Raw genomic sequence first — 19,818 nt, forward strand, 5'->3', positions numbered from 1 at the left:
TCTGTGGGGAGGTTTGCACGAGAGTAGCTGTCGCACCACTATATTTATGGTGACTAATGTGAGGAAGCACAGAAAACACTGGGCTTTACTGAGACTGAGGCGAGAACAATCATGCAAACCCTGGAAAAAAGAAAACACTTCACCCAGGTGGTTGCTTTGCATTCACGTACCTGAAGCAGACATTTGGAGTGGATGTATTGGCTATACTCAACATGTTATATATCATTGTGTTTAACTGGGAATTTGTGTGTAAGGATGTAGGAGCTACAAGCAAATACAAGATCCACGTTTCACTGGTGAATCCATCAGGTGTGGACACCTAATATGGCTACTCGGCTTATCACGAGCAGTAATGCCTCTCTTTGACAAAAAGGCTGTTTTTTGTTGTTGTTTTTTGAATTTTTTTACCTAACCTCCACATTTGCGTCATGTGATTCGCAGCATGTTTATCCCCCGCTGACTGAGCTGCTGCTCTGCATTCTGTCTGTCATTAGACAGATGTCTTTACCCTCACAATGGGACCAAAAAATAAATAAAAAAATACAAGTTTTTTTTAAGAGTTCGGTTGTTATTGCTGTAAGTCTGAGCTTTAAGGAGACTGCTTTGTGTTTTTAGTGCCCCTGATTTGCTTGTTCATTCTATTAAGAGCTTTTAACTGAGATTCCTTGTATAGCGTGTGCGTGCATGTGTGTGTGTGTGTGTCGCCTGCTGACATCCGTGATAATAATGGTCACATTATGCCCTCTTTGCGCTCTACTGCTCCATCAAAAAATTTGTTTGGAAAATAAACCGGACAGATTTGAGAATTTGCAAAACGATGCTTCATTTGACTCGACTAATAGACAGTGTTGGGAAGGTTACTTTTAAAATGTATTCCATTACAGATTACAGATTACATGCCCCAAAATGTATTCTGTAACGTATTCCGTTACGTTACTCAATGAGAGTAACGTATTCTGAATACTTTGGATTACTTAATATATTATCATGCTGTTTACAACTACATGAATGTACTATTGCTGTGATTTATTACTGTTACTGAAGGTTCGCGGCTCCGAACCGTAGTAAAGGGACCTCTGGCTAATACGGTGGGTTCTGTGTCGGCTCGTAGCCGAAAACTAGCTTTACTTTGTTGTCTGGGTCAACTTTGCTAGCAGAGACAGAGAGAGGCGTTGAAAGGCTGCTCCAACAGAACTTATTGTTTTTGGAGGAAAACACGAACACGGTGTACAGTCGAGTCTTAATAGCTTACTTACAACTGGGCTCGTCAGGCTCTCTTCTTGGCTGCAGTGGTTATTATTATATTTACATGCTTCCAGCTCCCGTTTCTGCTCGATGACAGCTCGTACTTTTCCTTTTTCTCCCTCCCTCGCTCACAGACACATAACGTGTATGGCAGTCCATTCTCCCTGCAGCACGGACTACACTGCCCATGATGCTACATTCTTTAGAGCTATACCTGTAGCATTCTGCCTATTAGCTTAGCACAACAACAACAACAGGCGCTCTCTCACCCAGGAAACACGCAGAGAGAGAGCGTCACCCTGTAACCATGGCAACCGTAACGCTGCCGCCTGGAACAACAGAACGTAGCTGTCAAACAAAACCCAAACAGTCCTGACCCGCCACAATATGAAACAGGGAAGTACCGCCGTGTAATCCATTTATTTCAACAAAGTAACTGTATTCTAAATACCACCTTTTTAAACGGTAACTGTAACGGAATACAGTTACTCATATTTTGTATTTTAAATACGTAACGGCGGTACATGTATTCCGTTACTCCCCAACACTGCTAATAGATGACAGAGTGTCTAAAAGACCGTGCGGTCGTGTCGCCCACCAACTAGTTAATGACTGGTTGGTACATGTTGTGTATCTTAATCAGTTTCAGTGCTTTGTGAAATCTAAAGCCTCGTAGGGCAAAGTCGTAGGGCGTTCAGTCAGCCATTGACCACATGCGAGGCAGATCGTTGTTGGAAGTATCACTTTACAGAATAACATAAATGGCTGCATCTCGCCATTGTCCTAATGGAAATGTTGGTAATAGTCAGATAGCCGTGCGCATGTAAACACAGACGGAGCATCTCCTGCTGAATCCACTTTAGTCTGTTTGTTGAGCTGCGTCCTCGATGATCCTTTGTCTGTCAAAAGCTCTTAGCGCTTCCATCCAAAGCCCTCTGCTTTCTGCATTCATTATTAATGGACCTCAGCAGGCTGAGGACACACACAGAGGCAGGACCTGCATATTAGTGCTAGCTTTTTTAGAAGAGATGTTAAATCAGGCACTCAGCTACAAAGGGAAAATAGAGGATTCAAGGGGGACAAAGATTGAATTTTTATTTTTTTTTCCTGATTGTTTTCGCTTCATTCGATCACACGGAGCACATCCACTCGCTGATCTCACTCCAATGCGCTGCAGTTGATTTTACAGATAAATAAATTGTAGAATCTCGGAACGGCTTTCAAATAAATTGGTCCGTGCTCACGGCAGCGGCGCCCCCCATATTTGCCCCTAACCTCGTTTGACTTGACTACTTTGAATCTTTCTTCATTTACTTCAATGCTAAAAAAAGCCAAATGAACAGCGCGTCCAGCAGAGCTGCTGCTTCTGGAAGTATTTCTTCCAAATTCACAGAAACACCTGACAATCCTGAATCATGCAACAATGTTTGTAAATTATTGAGGCTCCTTCGCTAATGATAAGAAGCCGATCTGTAGCTCTGCTGTTGCATTAGCACATTTACAGTGACTTTTATTACCGGTCGTACTCGTTTGCAAAGCCCTTGCTGCTTGCAGCTGTACTTAAGTAAAGCAACTTGACGTGTATTGTGCATCTTAATGGAATAACTGCACGCAAGTCAAAATACCTTTGTTTCCCATTCATCTGCTCATTTTTTCTGGATGAGTGAGTTTTTACAGGGAGTTTTTTTGGTTTTGTCCTGCAAAGGTTTGCTTGTTTTTAACCTTTTTTCTCAGTAAACGAGATTTTCTTCTGCTCAGTGTTGCATTGTTTGCACTGATGATTCAACAAGGAGAGTTTCGTTGTAAAATCCACGCTGTGCTTGTGTGTGTGTGTGTTTGTATGTGTTATTCGATGTGACCTTTCTCCATATGGTGTGGGACTAAGCGGGGAAACAGGAGGTGAGCCCTGCACATGCTATCAGTCTGAGCTGTTAGCCAGCATCCACAGTCACACACACACACACACACACTAATATGCTGCAGGCCCAACATGTCATTGTTACCTGATATTCATGGTGTGTAGGAGAGACAGATGAAGGAGAAGGTCATGTGTGTGATGTCAGAGGCGGCGCGTTCGATGCTGGCCGTGGGTTTGATTGCCGCTCGCTCTTCTTGCACAGCCTCGGGCTCCCTCTACCCTCTGTCCTCCCCACCCACCTCCCACTATCGTCAGCATCGGTCCAGCCCCCACCAGGAGACAAGCAGACCTTTCTATTTTTGATTTCTAGTCCGAGATAAAACAATAGTACAGCATGCTCTCAGAAATCACTGACAGAGGCTGTATTTACAGTATCAAAGCAAGCTAATATTAATGGCTCGGCGGCTGTGTTCCAGGATGATGAATTATGTATGTAACACATACAGTACAGCAGCCAAACTTTATTCTGCTGAGACCCGGAGAGGATAACAGTGTTTTAGTGAAAATCTTGCAAAACTTTTCTTTTTTATCTCTAGTAATACTTTGCATGTACTCTGCACGCTTTAAGAGCCTAATCCCTCAGGATGAAGGCATAATCTCCAATAATATTAACAAACACACAAACAAAGAAGCCCATAAATTCAGAGCTCCTCATTTAGATGACCTTTACAACTCGATATCGTCTTAAGCCCGTTGAGTTATAAAATGTTATTAAAATCAACTCAGACAGACTCGATTTTTTAATAAAGAAGCAAAAGCACAGAAAAAAGGTTAAAAAGTTGCACCTGTCATGAAAATATGAAAATATTCTCTTTCCATTCAGTTTTTATCAAACGTTGTCACATTTGTCAAATCCATGTGGAGATGGAGGAAAAAGGTTTTTTTAAGCGTTTCCAAACTCATTTCGTACTGTTGAAAATAAGTCATTGTTTCTTCCAGTCGCTCATGCCAGGATTAGGATTAAACCAGGATTGCACCAAGTTCTCCAGCACCTGCCAGGTTCTGTTGTAAAACTTAAAATCTCAGCAACTAAATTCAATCAGAATCCAATCAGAACAACAAAAAACAAGAATGGTAAATTAAGTTTAAATTACCACATTTATTGGTTTGTTCTTTATTTAGAAATTAAAAAATCTTAAAATCTTTCTCAAAGATCCAAAGCCATCTCAATTCAATTCAATTCAATTCAATTTTATTTATATAGCGCCAAATCACAACAAAAGTCGCCTCAAGAGACCAACAGGAAGAGATTAGTCCTACTGATGTGACATATAAGTTGAGCACACAAGTAATTTTCAAGACTTCAAGAAAGAAGAGAAGTATTATCAGAGTTCATAATGCCAATAACTTGTATACAGTTCTGAATTCCTGCTTCAATCACTTACAGCAACACAATAAAGAACCCCAAATACAAAAATGTGCACAAATATTAATTTTGCTTCAGTGCAAATGATTTATGAACTACTAACCATACACTGGGCAATACATACAAAATCCATATTCAGATGTAAGGTAATGGAACTTCCTCCATTTATATTTCCAAAACATAGCAAATGTCAGTTCAGTTCAATTCAATTTTATTTATATAGCGCCAAATCACAACAAAAGTCGCCTCAAGGCGCTTCATAGATACAGAGAAAAACCCAACAATCATATGACCCCCTATGAGCAGCACTTTGGCGACAGTGGGAAGGAAAAACTCCCTTTTAACAGGAAGAAACCTCCGGCAGAACCAGGCTCAGGGAGGGGCGGGGCCATCTGCTGCGACCGGTTGGGGTGAGAGAAGGAAGACAGGATAAAGAGATGCTGTGGAAGAGAGACGAAATCTCAAATAACCTCTTCCATTAAGTTTCAAATCATTGAAGGTGACTAATGTGTCATTTCATTATTTTTTTTTCTTAGAGCTTCCTATCGTTGTAATCATTACTCCAATATCCAGGCATGAGGCTCTTTTATCTCACCATAAAACAGTTGGCAGCCTGAGTTTCGATTTGCTTCCTGATCCATTAGCGGTACCTAATCTTTAAACGGAGATATAACAGACCCAGTGCAACACAACAGGCCCTGCTCTGAGTGAGTTGAACACAAATGCTAACAAAACAAAGCAACTGTCTGGACAAAAGGCTAACAAGAAGGTTTTTTCCTCACAGCACTGGTAGCTTTTGTTGCAAGATGTCAGTACAAACATGCTTATCAGTTTCAAGTTTCTTTATGGAAGCCCCCCCAACCCCACCCCCTAAGAAATATCTTTGATTTTTATTCAGATGCAAATGTGCATCCTTAGGGGGGGGAAGGGCATTCTTTTAAACAGAAGGGAAAAAAGGGAAAAGAAAGACGGAGAGGAAGTTCAGCTTATCACCACTCAACAGATGTTGTGACTAAATGTGTTGGTTTGTCTCATCACTCAGGCTGAGCGAAGTAAAGCTCCAGAGCCGGCCCGTCTGAATGGACGGAGTCAACCAGCTGCAGCTAAAACACACACACACACACACACATTTATCTAGTAGCTGTAATTTGCTTCAATGACAGAGGTGGAAGCAGCCAGAGGATCAGGATGAGAACTTTGAGGCTGCCAAAGGCCGCTGGCCAAACGCAGGAAATTCATTTTCCAAGAGGAGACATTAAATGCATCATGCAGCAGGACAGACAGTGCCACAGCCAGGTAGCTTTCAGGAAGTGCTGAGTGGACAGAGTGGGGGACTTTTGACATAAAGAAAAAAGATCAGAACATTGTTTAGTTCCTGTGAGACTGAACAGCAACATTGAAAACATATTTCTGTGGTTTGAAGCCAGGTTTTCCAACTGTATTTTCTACGAAACACATTCTGATGAGATACAAAACTAGCTGCATTTATCACAGTCTGGTCTTCTACATATACCAGTGTTACTGTTTCCAAGATAAGCATCCCATTTGTGGATGGTGTTCGTAAACTTTTCACCGTTATGAGGAAAATCATTCCAATAGAAGTTAAAGAATAGAGACAAAGATGGAAATGGTAAATAGCCTGTATTTGTATAGCGCTTTTCTAGTCCCTAAGGACCCCAAAGCGCTTTACACAACCAGTCATCCACACATTCACACACTGGTGATGGCAGCTACATTGTAGCCACAGCCACCCTGGGGCGCACTGACAGAGGCGAGGCTGCCGGACACTGGCGCCACCGGGCCCTCTGACCACCACCAGTAAGCAACGGGTGAAGTGTCTTGCCCAAGGACACAACGACCGAGACTGTCCAAGCCGGGGCTCGAACCAGCAACCTTCCAATTACAAGGCGAACTTCCAACTCTTGAGCCACGATCGCCCCAGACTAAAAGACTAAAAGAAAAGCAAACTCATGACATGGAAATGCAAACCCCTCACGTCAAAGGTCTTTATAGAGCGTAAAAGTCCTCAGTGCCTCCAAAATTATGCACATTAATTTAAGTTAGTTAATTTACTGCTTGTTACTGCAGTGTGATTGAGTCTGAGCTGAAGGGAAGCTGCAATTTAGTCCAAATTAGTTTCTGTTGTTTAAAGTTGTGTATTGAAAGATGTGTCACCAATATGAAAAAGTAAAATACAGAGAGCAAAAACATTTGCTCGTGAAAACAGGATCAGATCTGACTCTGAGCAGTCACGAACTCCATCCTCAAGTATTTTCAGGATTACATTTCCAACCAAAAGTGCCTTATTATTGTAAACATGAAAGAAAGTGATAAGACATCATAAAAATGTAGCTGCTGCTTTGAACTCCTGTGGTCTAACATCTGGTTTGTATCCGTTTCTGTATTCAGTAATATGTACTTCTCAGTGTTTCTCCTCTTTTTCCTCTTTAATGAAGGCTGTTTTTTAGCTAACCCCCATATTAGCAGGCGTGTGAGCTTTACTTGTATCTCTTTAGATCATGCACCTCTATAGGTGGTACACATGTCTGTTTTTTCACGCCTGAACATGCAGGCGGGATTTCGGCAGTAACCTGTGTTGCGGGTCGGAACGTTCAAAGCAACAACAGGATCAATCGAGCGGCTTCTCTGAGACCTGAAAAGTGCAGTAGGTAGTTTTTTAGCAGAGACAAAACAAGAATCACAGAAAGCATAAAAGTTTTCAAAGGAGAAGTGCAGCCTCGCAGTAGTAAAAGTAGGTTAGCGACTGGAAGGTTTTTGGCTCAGATCCCTCGAGGTAATGTGGCAGGTGCCCTTGACCGAGGCACTGAAGGCTGGCAGACCAACTGTGGTGATGCTGCCAACAGCAAGTGAACAGTGGTTTTAAAAAAAGTGCAGATGTCTCTGTTGTTGCTTGATAAATAAAGAATTTTAGGATCACTCGCTTATTTTTCCTTATTTTTCCCCCTCCTTGTCTCCGTTACTTCCTCTGTGTCATTCTTGGACTTGTCCTCTTGTCATCTGACTTCCCTTCTTTTCCCTGTCTTGCGATATAACGTCCATGGTTGGTTGATTTGGGTGAGCGGGGGTGGGAACAGGAAAGGCTTCCACAGTTCAGGGCTCCAGAGAGCTCGGTCGGGCAGCAGCAATCAATCACAGGCTAAATCCCTCCTCTCTCAGGACGGCGGCGTGCCAGGTAACATGGTCAACAGCTGCAGAGAAATATTAAGCCTACAGCAGGTACCTGAACTTAAACACACTGGTAAACAAGGTCTCTGAAAGGTCTGCAGTTTGGAGAAACGTACCGAGTATAGCAATGTGCAAAAAAAACAAACAAAAAAAATCTCGCCAGGCAGTGCGTTGGCTGTTTGTTCAAATATTTGACGCCAAACTTTTTCATGCATGAAAATAATAACTGTCCTTACTTTATGTCAGCAGTAAAAGTACCAGGATAGGCAAAAATCTCAAGGTGGTCAGTTGTGGACACGAGAAAATTTACTTTTTTAAACTCTTTATCACACAAGTGTCGTAGAGGTCAGCAGGACTTATTTATGATTCTTCATCTTTAGGAAAGCATTTGAATTTCCCAGAGTGATTGAGGGGTCACAGTCATGTGAAGCGCACCTCGGAGCGGCTGATTTTACTGTCTGCTTGTCCCTGTGTTGCTTTGGTACACCGTGAACCTCCGTAAAGCTCCTCTCTTCTTTCCAAAACCCTTTGCGTTTTAGCACTAACGGTAACAGTTACAGTCGTTTGTAAAATGGGAAGCTTGTGTTATAATCCTGGATAACTGTTCTTTTTAAAGGTATACAAATGTTGACCCTCGGTTTGTGCTTCTCTTGCAGACGTGTCTAGAGTTGGAGCGGTATCTACAGACCGAGCCCAAGCGACTCTCGGAGCTCTTTGACGATGAGCTGGACTGCCTCTTAACGCCGGCGTTTATGCAGGGGGGTGACAGTGATGAAGACCTGATGGACCCCCTCCTTCCCAGCCTCCCTGACCAGCCCAGTCCACCTTCGCTACTTGTGACCCTCCCCAAGGTGCAGGCCAAAATCCTACACGTTCCCAATCCCAACAAGAACCAGACAGCAGCTGGGCCTGAAACCCTCACAGGCAAGGAGCAAGTCCTCGGAGGAGTCAGTGCAGCTCAGCTTAGCGCCGCTGTCACTTCCCTAACACCGCCATCATCACCGGAGCTTGGCCGACACCTTATTAAGCCCACACAGACGCTCACTGCAACAGCAGACGGCACATTAACGCTCAAACTGGTGGCAAAGAAGGTGGGATTAGGGGCGGCTAAGCTGGTAGCAGCGCGAGCGTTACCATCCCCACCAGGCCGAGGAGGAGCCCTCAGTGACAGCGAGCAGGGAGGGGCGGGAAGTCTGGCAGGAGACGTACCAGAGAACAAGAAGAGAGTCCACCGGTGCCAGTTTAATGGCTGCAGGAAGGTTTACACCAAGAGCTCCCACCTGAAGGCGCATCAGAGGACCCACACAGGTAAAACCTTAATTGCATTCCCAGGAATGCCACTAGTGTTTCTGATGAACTTAAAGTTTTCCACGTGGCGTCTTTTCCTGCAGTTTGAAAGCATGCAAGAACTTGTAAAACACGACACTGAAAACATTTTGATCAGTGCTCAAAGCTGTCACCGTGCAGTATGCAGACGTGGCAACTAAGACGTTTCGGACAAACTGTTTAACTGACCTCAGTTAGTGAAGCGGAAGAAAAGTACAACTCTGACTGGCGAGGGAGAGAAGAGGTGTTATCTGATGATGTCTGCGGGTTAGAAGCTTCTGATTTTGAATTAAAGACTCCAGCCTGGAGCTGGAAGCTTTGAGTACGGCTTAGCGTGCTGTTTTATGATGTTTCACACTCTGACTTGGTTGAGTTTCCGCAGAAATCTGCAAAGAAAACATCTGATGGATTTTTAAAAGAGATTAAAAGCTCTTTTCTTCTTGTGCTTCTCAGATGATCCTCCAGAATTATTCATTTGCTTCTTGATATCACCTCAGTGCCAGAAAGGCTCTGCCTCGGTAATTGCCTGATGATTGATAGACTGGTAGTAAATTACTTTGCGAATTCAGCCGTGTCCAACTGGGTCTGACATGCAGCTTTAGCTGCTTACTGCAGCTGCCCCATCTGTGACCCTCAAACAGAACACATGCCGGCTAATGCGACCAGGAAGGGGCAGGGAGCTGCGAGTTTTCTGTAGTGAAAGCATGAGGAGACAGGCTTTGGCTTGTTGAAGTAGCCTCATAATCAAAGACGGATTTGACTGATGTAGCCTAAGATGAATAAACTTTATATTCCTTGTATTTTCCTCTGTGACCTATACAGATGGATTATTACAAAGTAAATTATGACAGAGAAGCGGATCCATGTTTCTGAAGGTTATTCAGATTTTACCAAGACATTTCAATTCAATTCAATTCAATTTTATTTATATAGCGCGTTTGTTGTGATTTGGCGCTATATAAATAAAATTGAATTGAATTGAATTGAAATCACAACATAAGTCGCCTCAAGGCGCTTCATAGATACAGAGAAAAACCCAACAATCATATGATCCCCTATGAGCAGCACTTTGGCGACAGTGGGAAGGAAAAACTCCCTTTTAACAGGAAGAAACCTCCAGCAGAACCAGGCTCAGGGAGGGGCGGGGCCATCTGCTGTGATTGGTTGGGGTGAGAGAAGGAAGACAGGATAAAGACATGCTGTGGAAGAGAGACAGAGGTTAATAACAGATATGATTCAATGCAGAGAGGTCTGTTAACACATAGTGAGTGAGAAAGGTGACTGGAAAGGAAAAACTCAATGCATCATGGGAATCCCCCGGCAGCCTACGTCTATTGCAGCATAACTAAGGGAGGATTCAGGGTCACCTGGTCCAGCCCTTTATTCATTTATCATAATCATAACAAATAACAGATAAATAACCGAAATATGGTGTTTATGGCTTATAAATACCTGACGCATACCTGGATCATTAAGCTCCAGGGTGGAAACCCATTCAACAAAACTCTCCGCACCTCTAGCTGGCGCTCCTGAGAGCCCCCCATTCTTTCAGAAATGTTTGGGAAAGCGGTCTGCATGCCCAGTTGCTTGATTTTATACACCTCCGGTCTGGGAAGTAATTGGAACACATGAATTCGATGATTTGGATGGGTGAGTGAATGCTTTTGGCAGCATAGTGTATCTGTAGTTTTAGTGACAGGAACCAGTGCACGGTTGATTTTCCACTCATCAGTTTCGAGGTAACAAAAAAAAGCCTCCTGGATTTAAAAACTTCTGCCTGAGTGACTCGGGCTGAACCCATCATTTATCCGCAGCATAGGGGATGTGCAGATTTGTACCACCTGAAGGTAGCATTATTCAACTTTAGCTTTAACCACACCATCATTTACTGCAGCGGTTTATGTCCTCCAGTTGTCATCATACAGTGTTAGCAGTTTCACCAGGATCACAGTACGTAGCCTGAAGACCTCGTCTGTATTAATACCGGCAACTTTGGCATCATAAATCCAGCATGTTACAGGCTTATATGATCCCCAGCAACCATTGCATGGCTTTAAGTGTAGCATTACATTCCAGGGCAGCACCTGGCATAGCTGGGGGAACCCACCACTGTAGCTTTATTGTAGCTAATCCAGAGTGGAGCCGCTAGTTTTCTGGTGCCCCGACGCGAGCTCGGGTATCTTTAATCTTCTGATTACTCCACAGACGAGTCATGCTAACCAACGATGAGCTTTTAAAGACAGAATCATTCACTGTGGGGAAAAAAGACGAAGAGGACACCCTGAAGACACAGTAGCTTCCACACTCTGTATGTGTGTGCGCACGTGTGTGTGGCATAAATGTGGGGGTGGCGTATTCCCTCCCGATGTGTTCATTACAAGCGCAGTGCTGTGGTTTAATTAGCTTAATCCTCTTTTTGGGTTATTATAACCATAAATCATTGAACATACATGTAGGGAGGGATTAGCATAGCAGAAACTACAGGGAGGAGCAGCAGTAGAAAGCCTGCACAGTGTCAATACACTTACTGTCACATAGTGCACACCAGAGGCCATTAGAAACATCATTATATTGAGGTCTGTCAGCGGCTATGCTGCACGTGTGCTTCATTTCCTTCTTTTGTAGAAAACGTATTAAAGCGTTCATACTGAAAACAATTTCTCCTTTTTTTTTCCTTTCTTATACGGAAATGTTCAATTAGGGGTGAACAGAAACGTTAATAGATGCAACAGATAGACGCAAATGAATTCACTTAATCTCTAAAGTGCCCAGCCGGCGCTGTTCTGAGTCGCAGCCAGGGTTTGTCTAGTTCTCCGCTGTTTTACTTTTCAGTTTCTTGGATGTGGTTGGATCTTTAAAAGCAGTACACAGCTAATTGTATCACTTTGCGCTTCAACATAATATACTTAACTACATATTTGGCAGCCAAGTTAGCGGGATAGCTGGCCAGTTTTGGAAAGAGGCTTTGCCTTTCAAAAGTCTTTGCTGCACATTTTTGAAGGAGCGCGAGCTCAGTGTGGAGAAGTTTTGTTCTACAGCCAGAAAAGTAAATGAATAAATACATAAGAGCAATAAAATATGAGGATTTGCATGCATTACTTTGCAGCTCGCTGGAATGCTGATTGTCATTATCATCTTATGCCTAGCTTCTGCAGGCAATCAGTCAAAATCCTTCCTAACTTAATTTAGTTACAATTATTAATGCATTGTTTGATTAAACAAAGTAATAAAAGATACATTGGTGTATATCACTGGTGTCTTTACTTGTTGTTGTATAAAATAGAGATGCAAACAGCAGTGATGTAGTCAAACTGCAGAAACGCCCATTTGTCAGCCACAGGCCACATAAGTTCAGCAAGAGAGGAAGAGAAAAGAAAACGGTAGTTAAAGTGAAAATGAATTTCTCAGCAGTCTGCAGCACCTCACTCAGTGTGAGTGATTTAGTGCAAGTTAGCAGGTATGTTGCGCTAACTGAACCTCTCACGGTATCCGAGCGATGCAGCTGCAGCAACAGAAATAGTTAATGAAGCAAATGATTAGCAGCCTTGTTACAGCCATAAAGTGTACAGATAAACTCAGTGTGCGATAGAGTAGCTCCTGGAAGTGTTTTTACTGAGGAGGAGAGGAGAACGACAAAAAAACGTATAACCAATTGACGTATTATAGAGTGGTAAATAAATTATGAATTATATAAATTGCATTTTACCTTTTCTATTATACCTGTGTAACAATATGCAACAAATGCCTTTATAAGTGAGCTGCATCAATAGTGGTGATCCTGAACTGTTTACAGTGTTAGAATTTGTGCATTTTTACCAAGATAACATTTTTTATTTTGAAATAGTACAATAGTTTAGTTCATATCAGAATGTCGTAAGATTCGGTAAGCATGTAGTTACCTGTGATTGTTTGTTGTTTGCAGAATTAGTTATTTCTTGGAAACATTAAGCATTAGAATTGTTTAAATTAAATAAAAAATCACCTCCATCAGTTTTGTTTTTACAAAACAAAATTAACCAGGGTGACACTTCGGCTGGCCACGTTTCACCCAGACTGGGTCCTGAACTTGTCGACATTTTCAAGTTCATCACAGGCGGGTGTGGGTGACAGTGTGTAAATGCAGAGGCCGACACTCCTTAACAGTCCTATGTCACATACAGCAGTTCCTCAACAGCAAATCAGTAGGTTACAGTTTCATGTAGTGAAGGAGAGGCGTCATTTTCCACTCGGGTCTGTGTGGTTCGGAAACTTCTTTAGCAACTGTTGTAGCTCGCTTGAGTCACATTAACATTTGTGAAGCTTTCCATGGACATGAGGTGCATGTTCAATGGAATCTGCATAACCTCTTAATGATGATGCTTGTATTGTGTGACTCAATATTACGTGATGTGAGGTGTGTTCTGTCATGCAGGTTAAAACACTGGTCACTTCCCCCCACCTCCACCTCCACCCAATATAGGTGACACCACAACCTCATGTGGAGTCAGGAGAAGCCCTGCTGTAACCTCTCGACATCCCCATAGAATCAAAACTCCAACCTGTCTCTCGCTCTCACTCTCTCTCCCTTTTGCTTATTCAGTTTGGGTTGCCAAGCAACTGCATCACACTCTTCCATAATTGGTTGGTGGCTGGTGGATTGTCCATGCCTGTTAATCTCTCTCCGAGTCTCTCTCTCACTCTCTTTCTTTCACTCACACACACACACACACCACTACCCCCCTCCTCTCTTCTCTCTTTCTCTCAGTTGCTAGGTGACTTTATCATGCATCCTTGCCTTGCCGTGCTATAATTGGCTGGCGTCATGGTTGCTGTGGCGTCAGGCCCAAGCTGGCCTTGCTTCATTCCTCTAACACTGTGTGCGTGATATGGTGTGTGTGTGTGTGTGTGTGTGTGTGTGTGTGTGTTTGAGGGGGGTCCTATTGAAGGAAGACGAGGGGCTTGGGCCAATTACAGAAAACGAGTGTGAAACGGCAGCCTGTCTGGCACCTGCGGCCCGCACTCATACCCCGTATCACACACACACACTCAAGCACATACATGTAGGTTGAGATTGTAACATTTCTTCAACAGCCCTACAGGATAAGCTGCCAAGTGCTTTTCTATTCTATGTAGAAAATATTGGTCCCAGTCAGACCACAGAGGACTCTGAGGAGTGAAGTAGAAGGATTCACACATTCAGATACTGCTGCTGAACATCGGTGGTATTTTGGTTCTTTGCAGAGCTTGAAGTGATCTGCTGTAGAATCACATGTACTCACATATTTTACAGCTGTACCAGAGCTGTAACAAAGACTTATGAACCCCTGAGGGAAATAGAAATATTTACTGGTAAAAGGTGTGTATATATATATATATATATATATATATATATATATTAGGGGTGCAACGATACTCGTATCGATATTGAACCGTTCATACAGTGCTTTCGGTTCAGTACGTATATGTATGAACAATACAAAATTTTTTATTTATTTTTTCAAGTTTCCTTCTGACGATGCTGTCTGTGTTGAGCGCTCAGTGGATCTGCGCTCAACTGTGCAGCCTAGGCGGAGTAGTCGAACGCAGATTCACTGAGCGCAGGGCAAGCTAGCAAGACAGAAGTCTCTAATTCAGATGTGTCGTTTGGAACTATTTTGGTCTTCATGTGACGTATGACCCTGAAGGTAAGCGCGTCATGGACTAAAGTAAAACAGTATGTTGGATGTGCCACGCAATGCTCAATTACATTGATGGGAACTACTGCGTTAGCGCAGTTAGCTCGTTAACGTGTTGGCCATCCAGCCCCACGCACGGGGCGATCCGCGGTAGCTTGTTAACAGAGATTTGCCATGTTGTGGCGTTAACGTCATTTCAGATTAACGCTGACAGCACTAGTGGGAACACAACGAATATGACTGCACATTTACTCAAACATCATCCTAGTGCAAAGACAAGTGGAAGCAGACAAAAACAACAAGCATGCATGCTGCAAACTTTACCCGAGTCATTTAGACAGCCGTTAGCACATGATTCTCCTTATGGGGACCTGATATGTTTAATATGCTGCTGAGAATATAGCCCAGAAGAAGCGTATAGTATAGCTTTTATTTTGGAAAGAGACATTTCTCTGTAATAAACTCTCTTTTCCAAAGATGAGTGATTTCTCCATCAGATAGATTTATTTTTTTATTACTTTGTTGTTTCAGCAACATTAAATTTAAAAACTGTACTTTTGAGTTAAAATATATATTTATAATTTTAATAAATGACAAATTAAAAAGGCATGAACATTTTTTTGTATCGAAAAAATATCGAACCGTGACACCAAAGTATCGAACCGAACCGTAAATTTTGTGTATCATTGCACTCCTAATATATATATATATATATATATATATATATATATATATATATATATAGACACAGTGCTTTGCAAAAACATTGGGAAACCCATTATTTCTTTATTATTTGCTAGGAAACACTATTGAAATGTATTTAAACCTGTTACACATATATTATAGAAATAAAGCATATAACACAAAAACAGAGTTTGTACACTTCTAACATTAAATATGATTGTTTAAGACCACCGTTACCCTTCAACAAAGCATTAGGCAGCTTTCTTGTAATTTCTGTAAGTAGTCTTCAGGAATATGTTGGAATTTTTGTTCTGTTCTCTGTCAAGATGATCCCATACTCCTTGTTGAGATCAATCGACTTCTGTTGGAGTGAAGAATGGAGTAGGCGCATATATTGTGCTTTTCCGCACTGACCTGAAAACCATCGGGGGGTTTTTTCGTCCCAAACTTGATCGGCTTCTTATTTAAATGAATAGTATTTCTTTGAAAAGCTACATGGCCTCTGGAACCAGGCTGGAAATGACTCGCCTTCCTCAGCTAGCCAGATGAGCATGCCCGCCTTGGCCAGCTTACTGGAGGAGCACCAACAGTCCATATCAACGACCGTGTCCTCCGACATTAAAGCAGTGCTTGCCTCTCTTAAAGCTAAACTGGACACAGACAAGCTACACTGACTGACCTGAAGACCAAAGCCAGCTCGACAGAAGAACGCATCCAGGCCTCGAAGCTTCAAGCTTGTGCTAAACTCAAGAACAAGAATATTGACTGACTGGACGTACTCACTGGAACAACATCAGGATTATTGGCCTGTCAGAGTTCATCGAGGGACCCCAACCCTCAACTTTTTTCTCTAAAGTCCCAATGAAGATATTTGGGGAACAAGTACTGCAGACTCCGCCAGAGCTGAATCGTGCTGAGTGCACCCTCGTTCCCAAACCACGACAGGGGCCAACGATCATGTTTTCATCGACACCAAACTAAAGAGTTGGCCTGTAAATGGAGGAATGACTTGAAGCACAGAGTCAGTGTTGGGTTGAGGAGCAGAATGAGAGAGTTGGTTTATCCATTCATTTATTTCCAGAGATCCAGAGAGAAGCGGCGGGCAGAAGGGCAGGGAGCGCCCTGAAACATGTAGCCTGAATGGATGAGTCGTGACGGACAGCCAGCGAAGGTTATGCAGCCTGAGCAGGTGAGTAGTGGCCGATGACCACCGAAGCGAACTGCAGGGGAGTTGAGTATTGTTCCAGGAACAGCAAAAGCAAAGCAGAGACGCAAGGAAACAGCAGTTAAAATACGAAGAGGCAAATAACAAGAGAAGAGCTGAGTTACCACGATAGGAGTAGCTGACGGACTGGCGATGAGTCGAAGGCTGCGGTGGCCTGCTGATTGATGCAGGTCTGGAAACAAGCCAGCACGAAAAAACATACCAAAACAGCAGACACTCGCTCAGAACATGACACATCTACCATAGATTTCTTTCTTCTTTCTTCTTTTGTAGTTCCTCCACTGCTTCTTCCTACACTCGTCCAGCTGCCTCAAATCTTTTAAGGACACACTGCACACCATGGCAAGATATGCCATGTTTTCAGCTAACAGCCCTTTGATTTTTACCTTGTTGGTACAAAATCTTTTTATGTGTACCTGTCCAGTTTGAATTAGATAGTCAAACGCGCTGAATCTATTCAAAGCTATGATCCAGTCCAAGTGCCTGGTTTTACTTTTGGCATCTGACATAACTGGTCTGGAAATGTTCAGCGTGTTTTTGTTTCCTCACAGCTCATGGGCTGTTTTCCTGTCATATATGTGCTTGTGCATTTATTCAAGTGCCCTGCTGAGAGTTTAATTTACAAGGAGTGAAACGCAGTAGCTTGTATTTTAAATGAGCTGCTCTTACGTTTTTTAGTCAAACCTCCTTCTACTATTTATGCTACCTTCAGTCATCGCCACTTCTCAGACTAAATGATCAAATGAATTTTACACCAAAGCCATCAGCATAGTTTCTAAATCAGAAACTTCACTGATTCATTCATAAAAAACTTTAAATCTTCACATAGACCAGTTATAGCAGTACCGTTGGTAGATGTGCTATGTGAACCCTACTAGGTCCAGCCAACAAGCTGTGCTGTCTCAAGACATGTGGTGTCACTTATGGAAACAAACCTCAGCGTTATAGTGAACTCCTAATGATAGAACACAATGAAATACAGATGGCAGCTGCAGAAGTTTGGAGAGATTACCCTGCTCTGAACCCCCCGAGACACTCTGTCCAGAGTGATCCACAACACATCAGAAACTACGGTGGTTAAGAAGAGCTGTCGCTAAAAATTTACAGCAGAGAGACGGGAATGAAACCCAGATCCCTGTTGTGGGAATCTGCGTCAGGCTGCATGAGATTTGACTGGAGAATTTGAATATGCAAATCCTGGAGAGCAGAGCTCGCGATCTGGAATTAATTTAGTCCAACTGAAACTGCAGTGATGTTGTGTCTACGGAGAAAAGACGCCGCCGATCAAAGAGACGCACTAACTGTGGGGAAATAAAGGGGAAGAAGGGCATCATTCACAGTCGGATGTTCCTGTAGCACATCATCTTTTACTCCTCGTTGCATCACCTTGCTGTCAGAGCGGCTCGCCACCTCACATCCTGGTCCGCATGAAGGTGTACTTTCTTGTAGTTGTACTATACTGCTGCAATGATTCAAGGTGATGAATTGAGACAATTAAACTTCATAAAAAAATGATGAGACAGAGACGTTATGGTGCAGTAAGACTGCGGACATAAAAAGCAAAAAAAGATAAATAACCTGAGAGAAAGGAAGGAAATGTTAATGTTTCTTTCAACTACTCAGATTTAATTTTCAAACCAGATTCCCATTTCAACTCACGCAGTTCTGTGCTAGGCACCTAAAATGGTACCTTAGTGGGCAGCCTGGTAGTCGTCTTTCATGCTCCACGCATTCGTCATCCCTCGGCCCGTCAGAAGCGAGCAACTTAGCGTCTCACCAACATCATTTCAGTTAAGGCAGAATCTGTTGTTCCTCCAGCAGTTACTTTGTCTCAACCTTGCTCGAGCTTTTCATCATTTTTCTGGCTCTGACACAAGAGGATGATGATGATTAAAGTGAATCCCGCCAACAAAAATCTGATTGCTTTTATTTTTTTATTTTTTTTTGTAACACCAGACTTATTTGAATCACTGACAAAGCCAAGTTGTGGGTGGGTCTGGCACCAGGTTTTTTCTCTTGTTCTTTTAAATATATGCATGAGACTAGTTTCTCCATCTTGGCTTTGTGTATTTCTAGTCTGATTTTCCAGGTTGACAATTCAACATTTTGATGGCAGTGACGGCTGACTTTCAGGTCCATGTTGTGTACCGCTCGGGCTCCACGTTAGTTCCACTTAGCTCTGAATTGGTGCGTGTTTGTGTTTGTCTCCTTAAGAAGATTGGTGTGTGCTGTGATGAGAGTAGAGGGGCTGCAGGGACATCTGGCTAACTGACTGTAAGCTGCTGTATTACTTCCCATTAAGAGTCATTAAGACCCCAATTATAGTTACCACCCCACAGTTCACACGCGCACACACCGGGGGTCTGCAATTACATTCAGACAGTCTTTTTTTCCTCTTCTGCACAGGGTGCAGTGGAGAAAACCCAGTTTTGGTTTATATTTAAAAGCATTGTCCCGCATTTCTTTAAATACTGGACTGAAGCAGGAGGAGCACTGAAACAAATAAAAGTTCAAGGTCATCTGCAAAAATAATGAGCCTCGCTGAGCTTTTATCACAAGCCAAAATCCTCCAACAAAACACAGCATATGGACATTAGATAACTATTCAATTCAATTCAATTCAATTTTATTTATATAGCGCCAAATCACAACAAAAGTCGCCTCAAGGCGCTTCATAGATACAGAGAAAAACCCAACAATCATATGACCCCCTATGAGCAGCACTTTGGCGACAGTGGGAAGGAAAAACTCCCTTTTAACAGGAAGAAACCTCCAGCAGAACCAGGCTCATGGAGGGGTGGGGCCATCTGCTGTGATTGGTTGGGGTGAGAGAATAGTAAGCAGCTATCAAACTATTTTAGTTTTTAAACCTGCTGGTTTACAACCGCTACAAGTCCAAGGCACTGATGAAATGAAAGAGCAATCCGTGCTAACTGAACTCACGGTTTGGGTAATGCCCAACACGTTCTCACTCCCAAAGCGTAACATTTTACGCTAGGTGACAAATCGTCAACATATTACGTTTTCGGCTACCCACCACGTTACTAAATGACAACCTCGGAAAAATTAGGAAATATGAGAACCGTATGGACTCAATCTACACATGTTCGCTCTTTTTCTTCAAATCGCTTAGAAACACGCTATTTAACATCATTAAAGTCCTGGTTAACATCAGGAAAAAGGTTATGGTTAGGGCTAGGGATAAGGTTAGGTT

General features: G+C 42.7%; 1 protein-coding gene across 2 annotated transcripts in view; it reads left to right on the forward strand.

Moving 5' to 3' along the window:
- The window catches only part of klf7b (Kruppel like factor 7b), a 73,460-nt gene that overhangs the window by 35,945 nt on the left and 17,697 nt on the right, over window positions 1-19,818 (forward strand). For both annotated transcript variants that reach the window (XR_437200.3, XM_006799151.3), the window contains exon 2: window positions 8,372-9,023. Coding sequence is in view for 1 of the 2 variants with exons in the window: in XM_006799151.3 (XP_006799214.1) it covers window positions 8,372-9,023 (652 nt within the window). In the remaining variant the exon portion in view is untranslated. The remainder of the gene's footprint in view (window positions 1-8,371; window positions 9,024-19,818) is intronic.

This window comes from Neolamprologus brichardi, chromosome 16 (assembly GCF_056152115.1).
Source record: "Neolamprologus brichardi isolate AB-2024 chromosome 16, ASM5615211v1, whole genome shotgun sequence".
Classification (NCBI taxonomy): Eukaryota; Metazoa; Chordata; class Actinopteri; order Cichliformes; family Cichlidae; genus Neolamprologus; species Neolamprologus brichardi.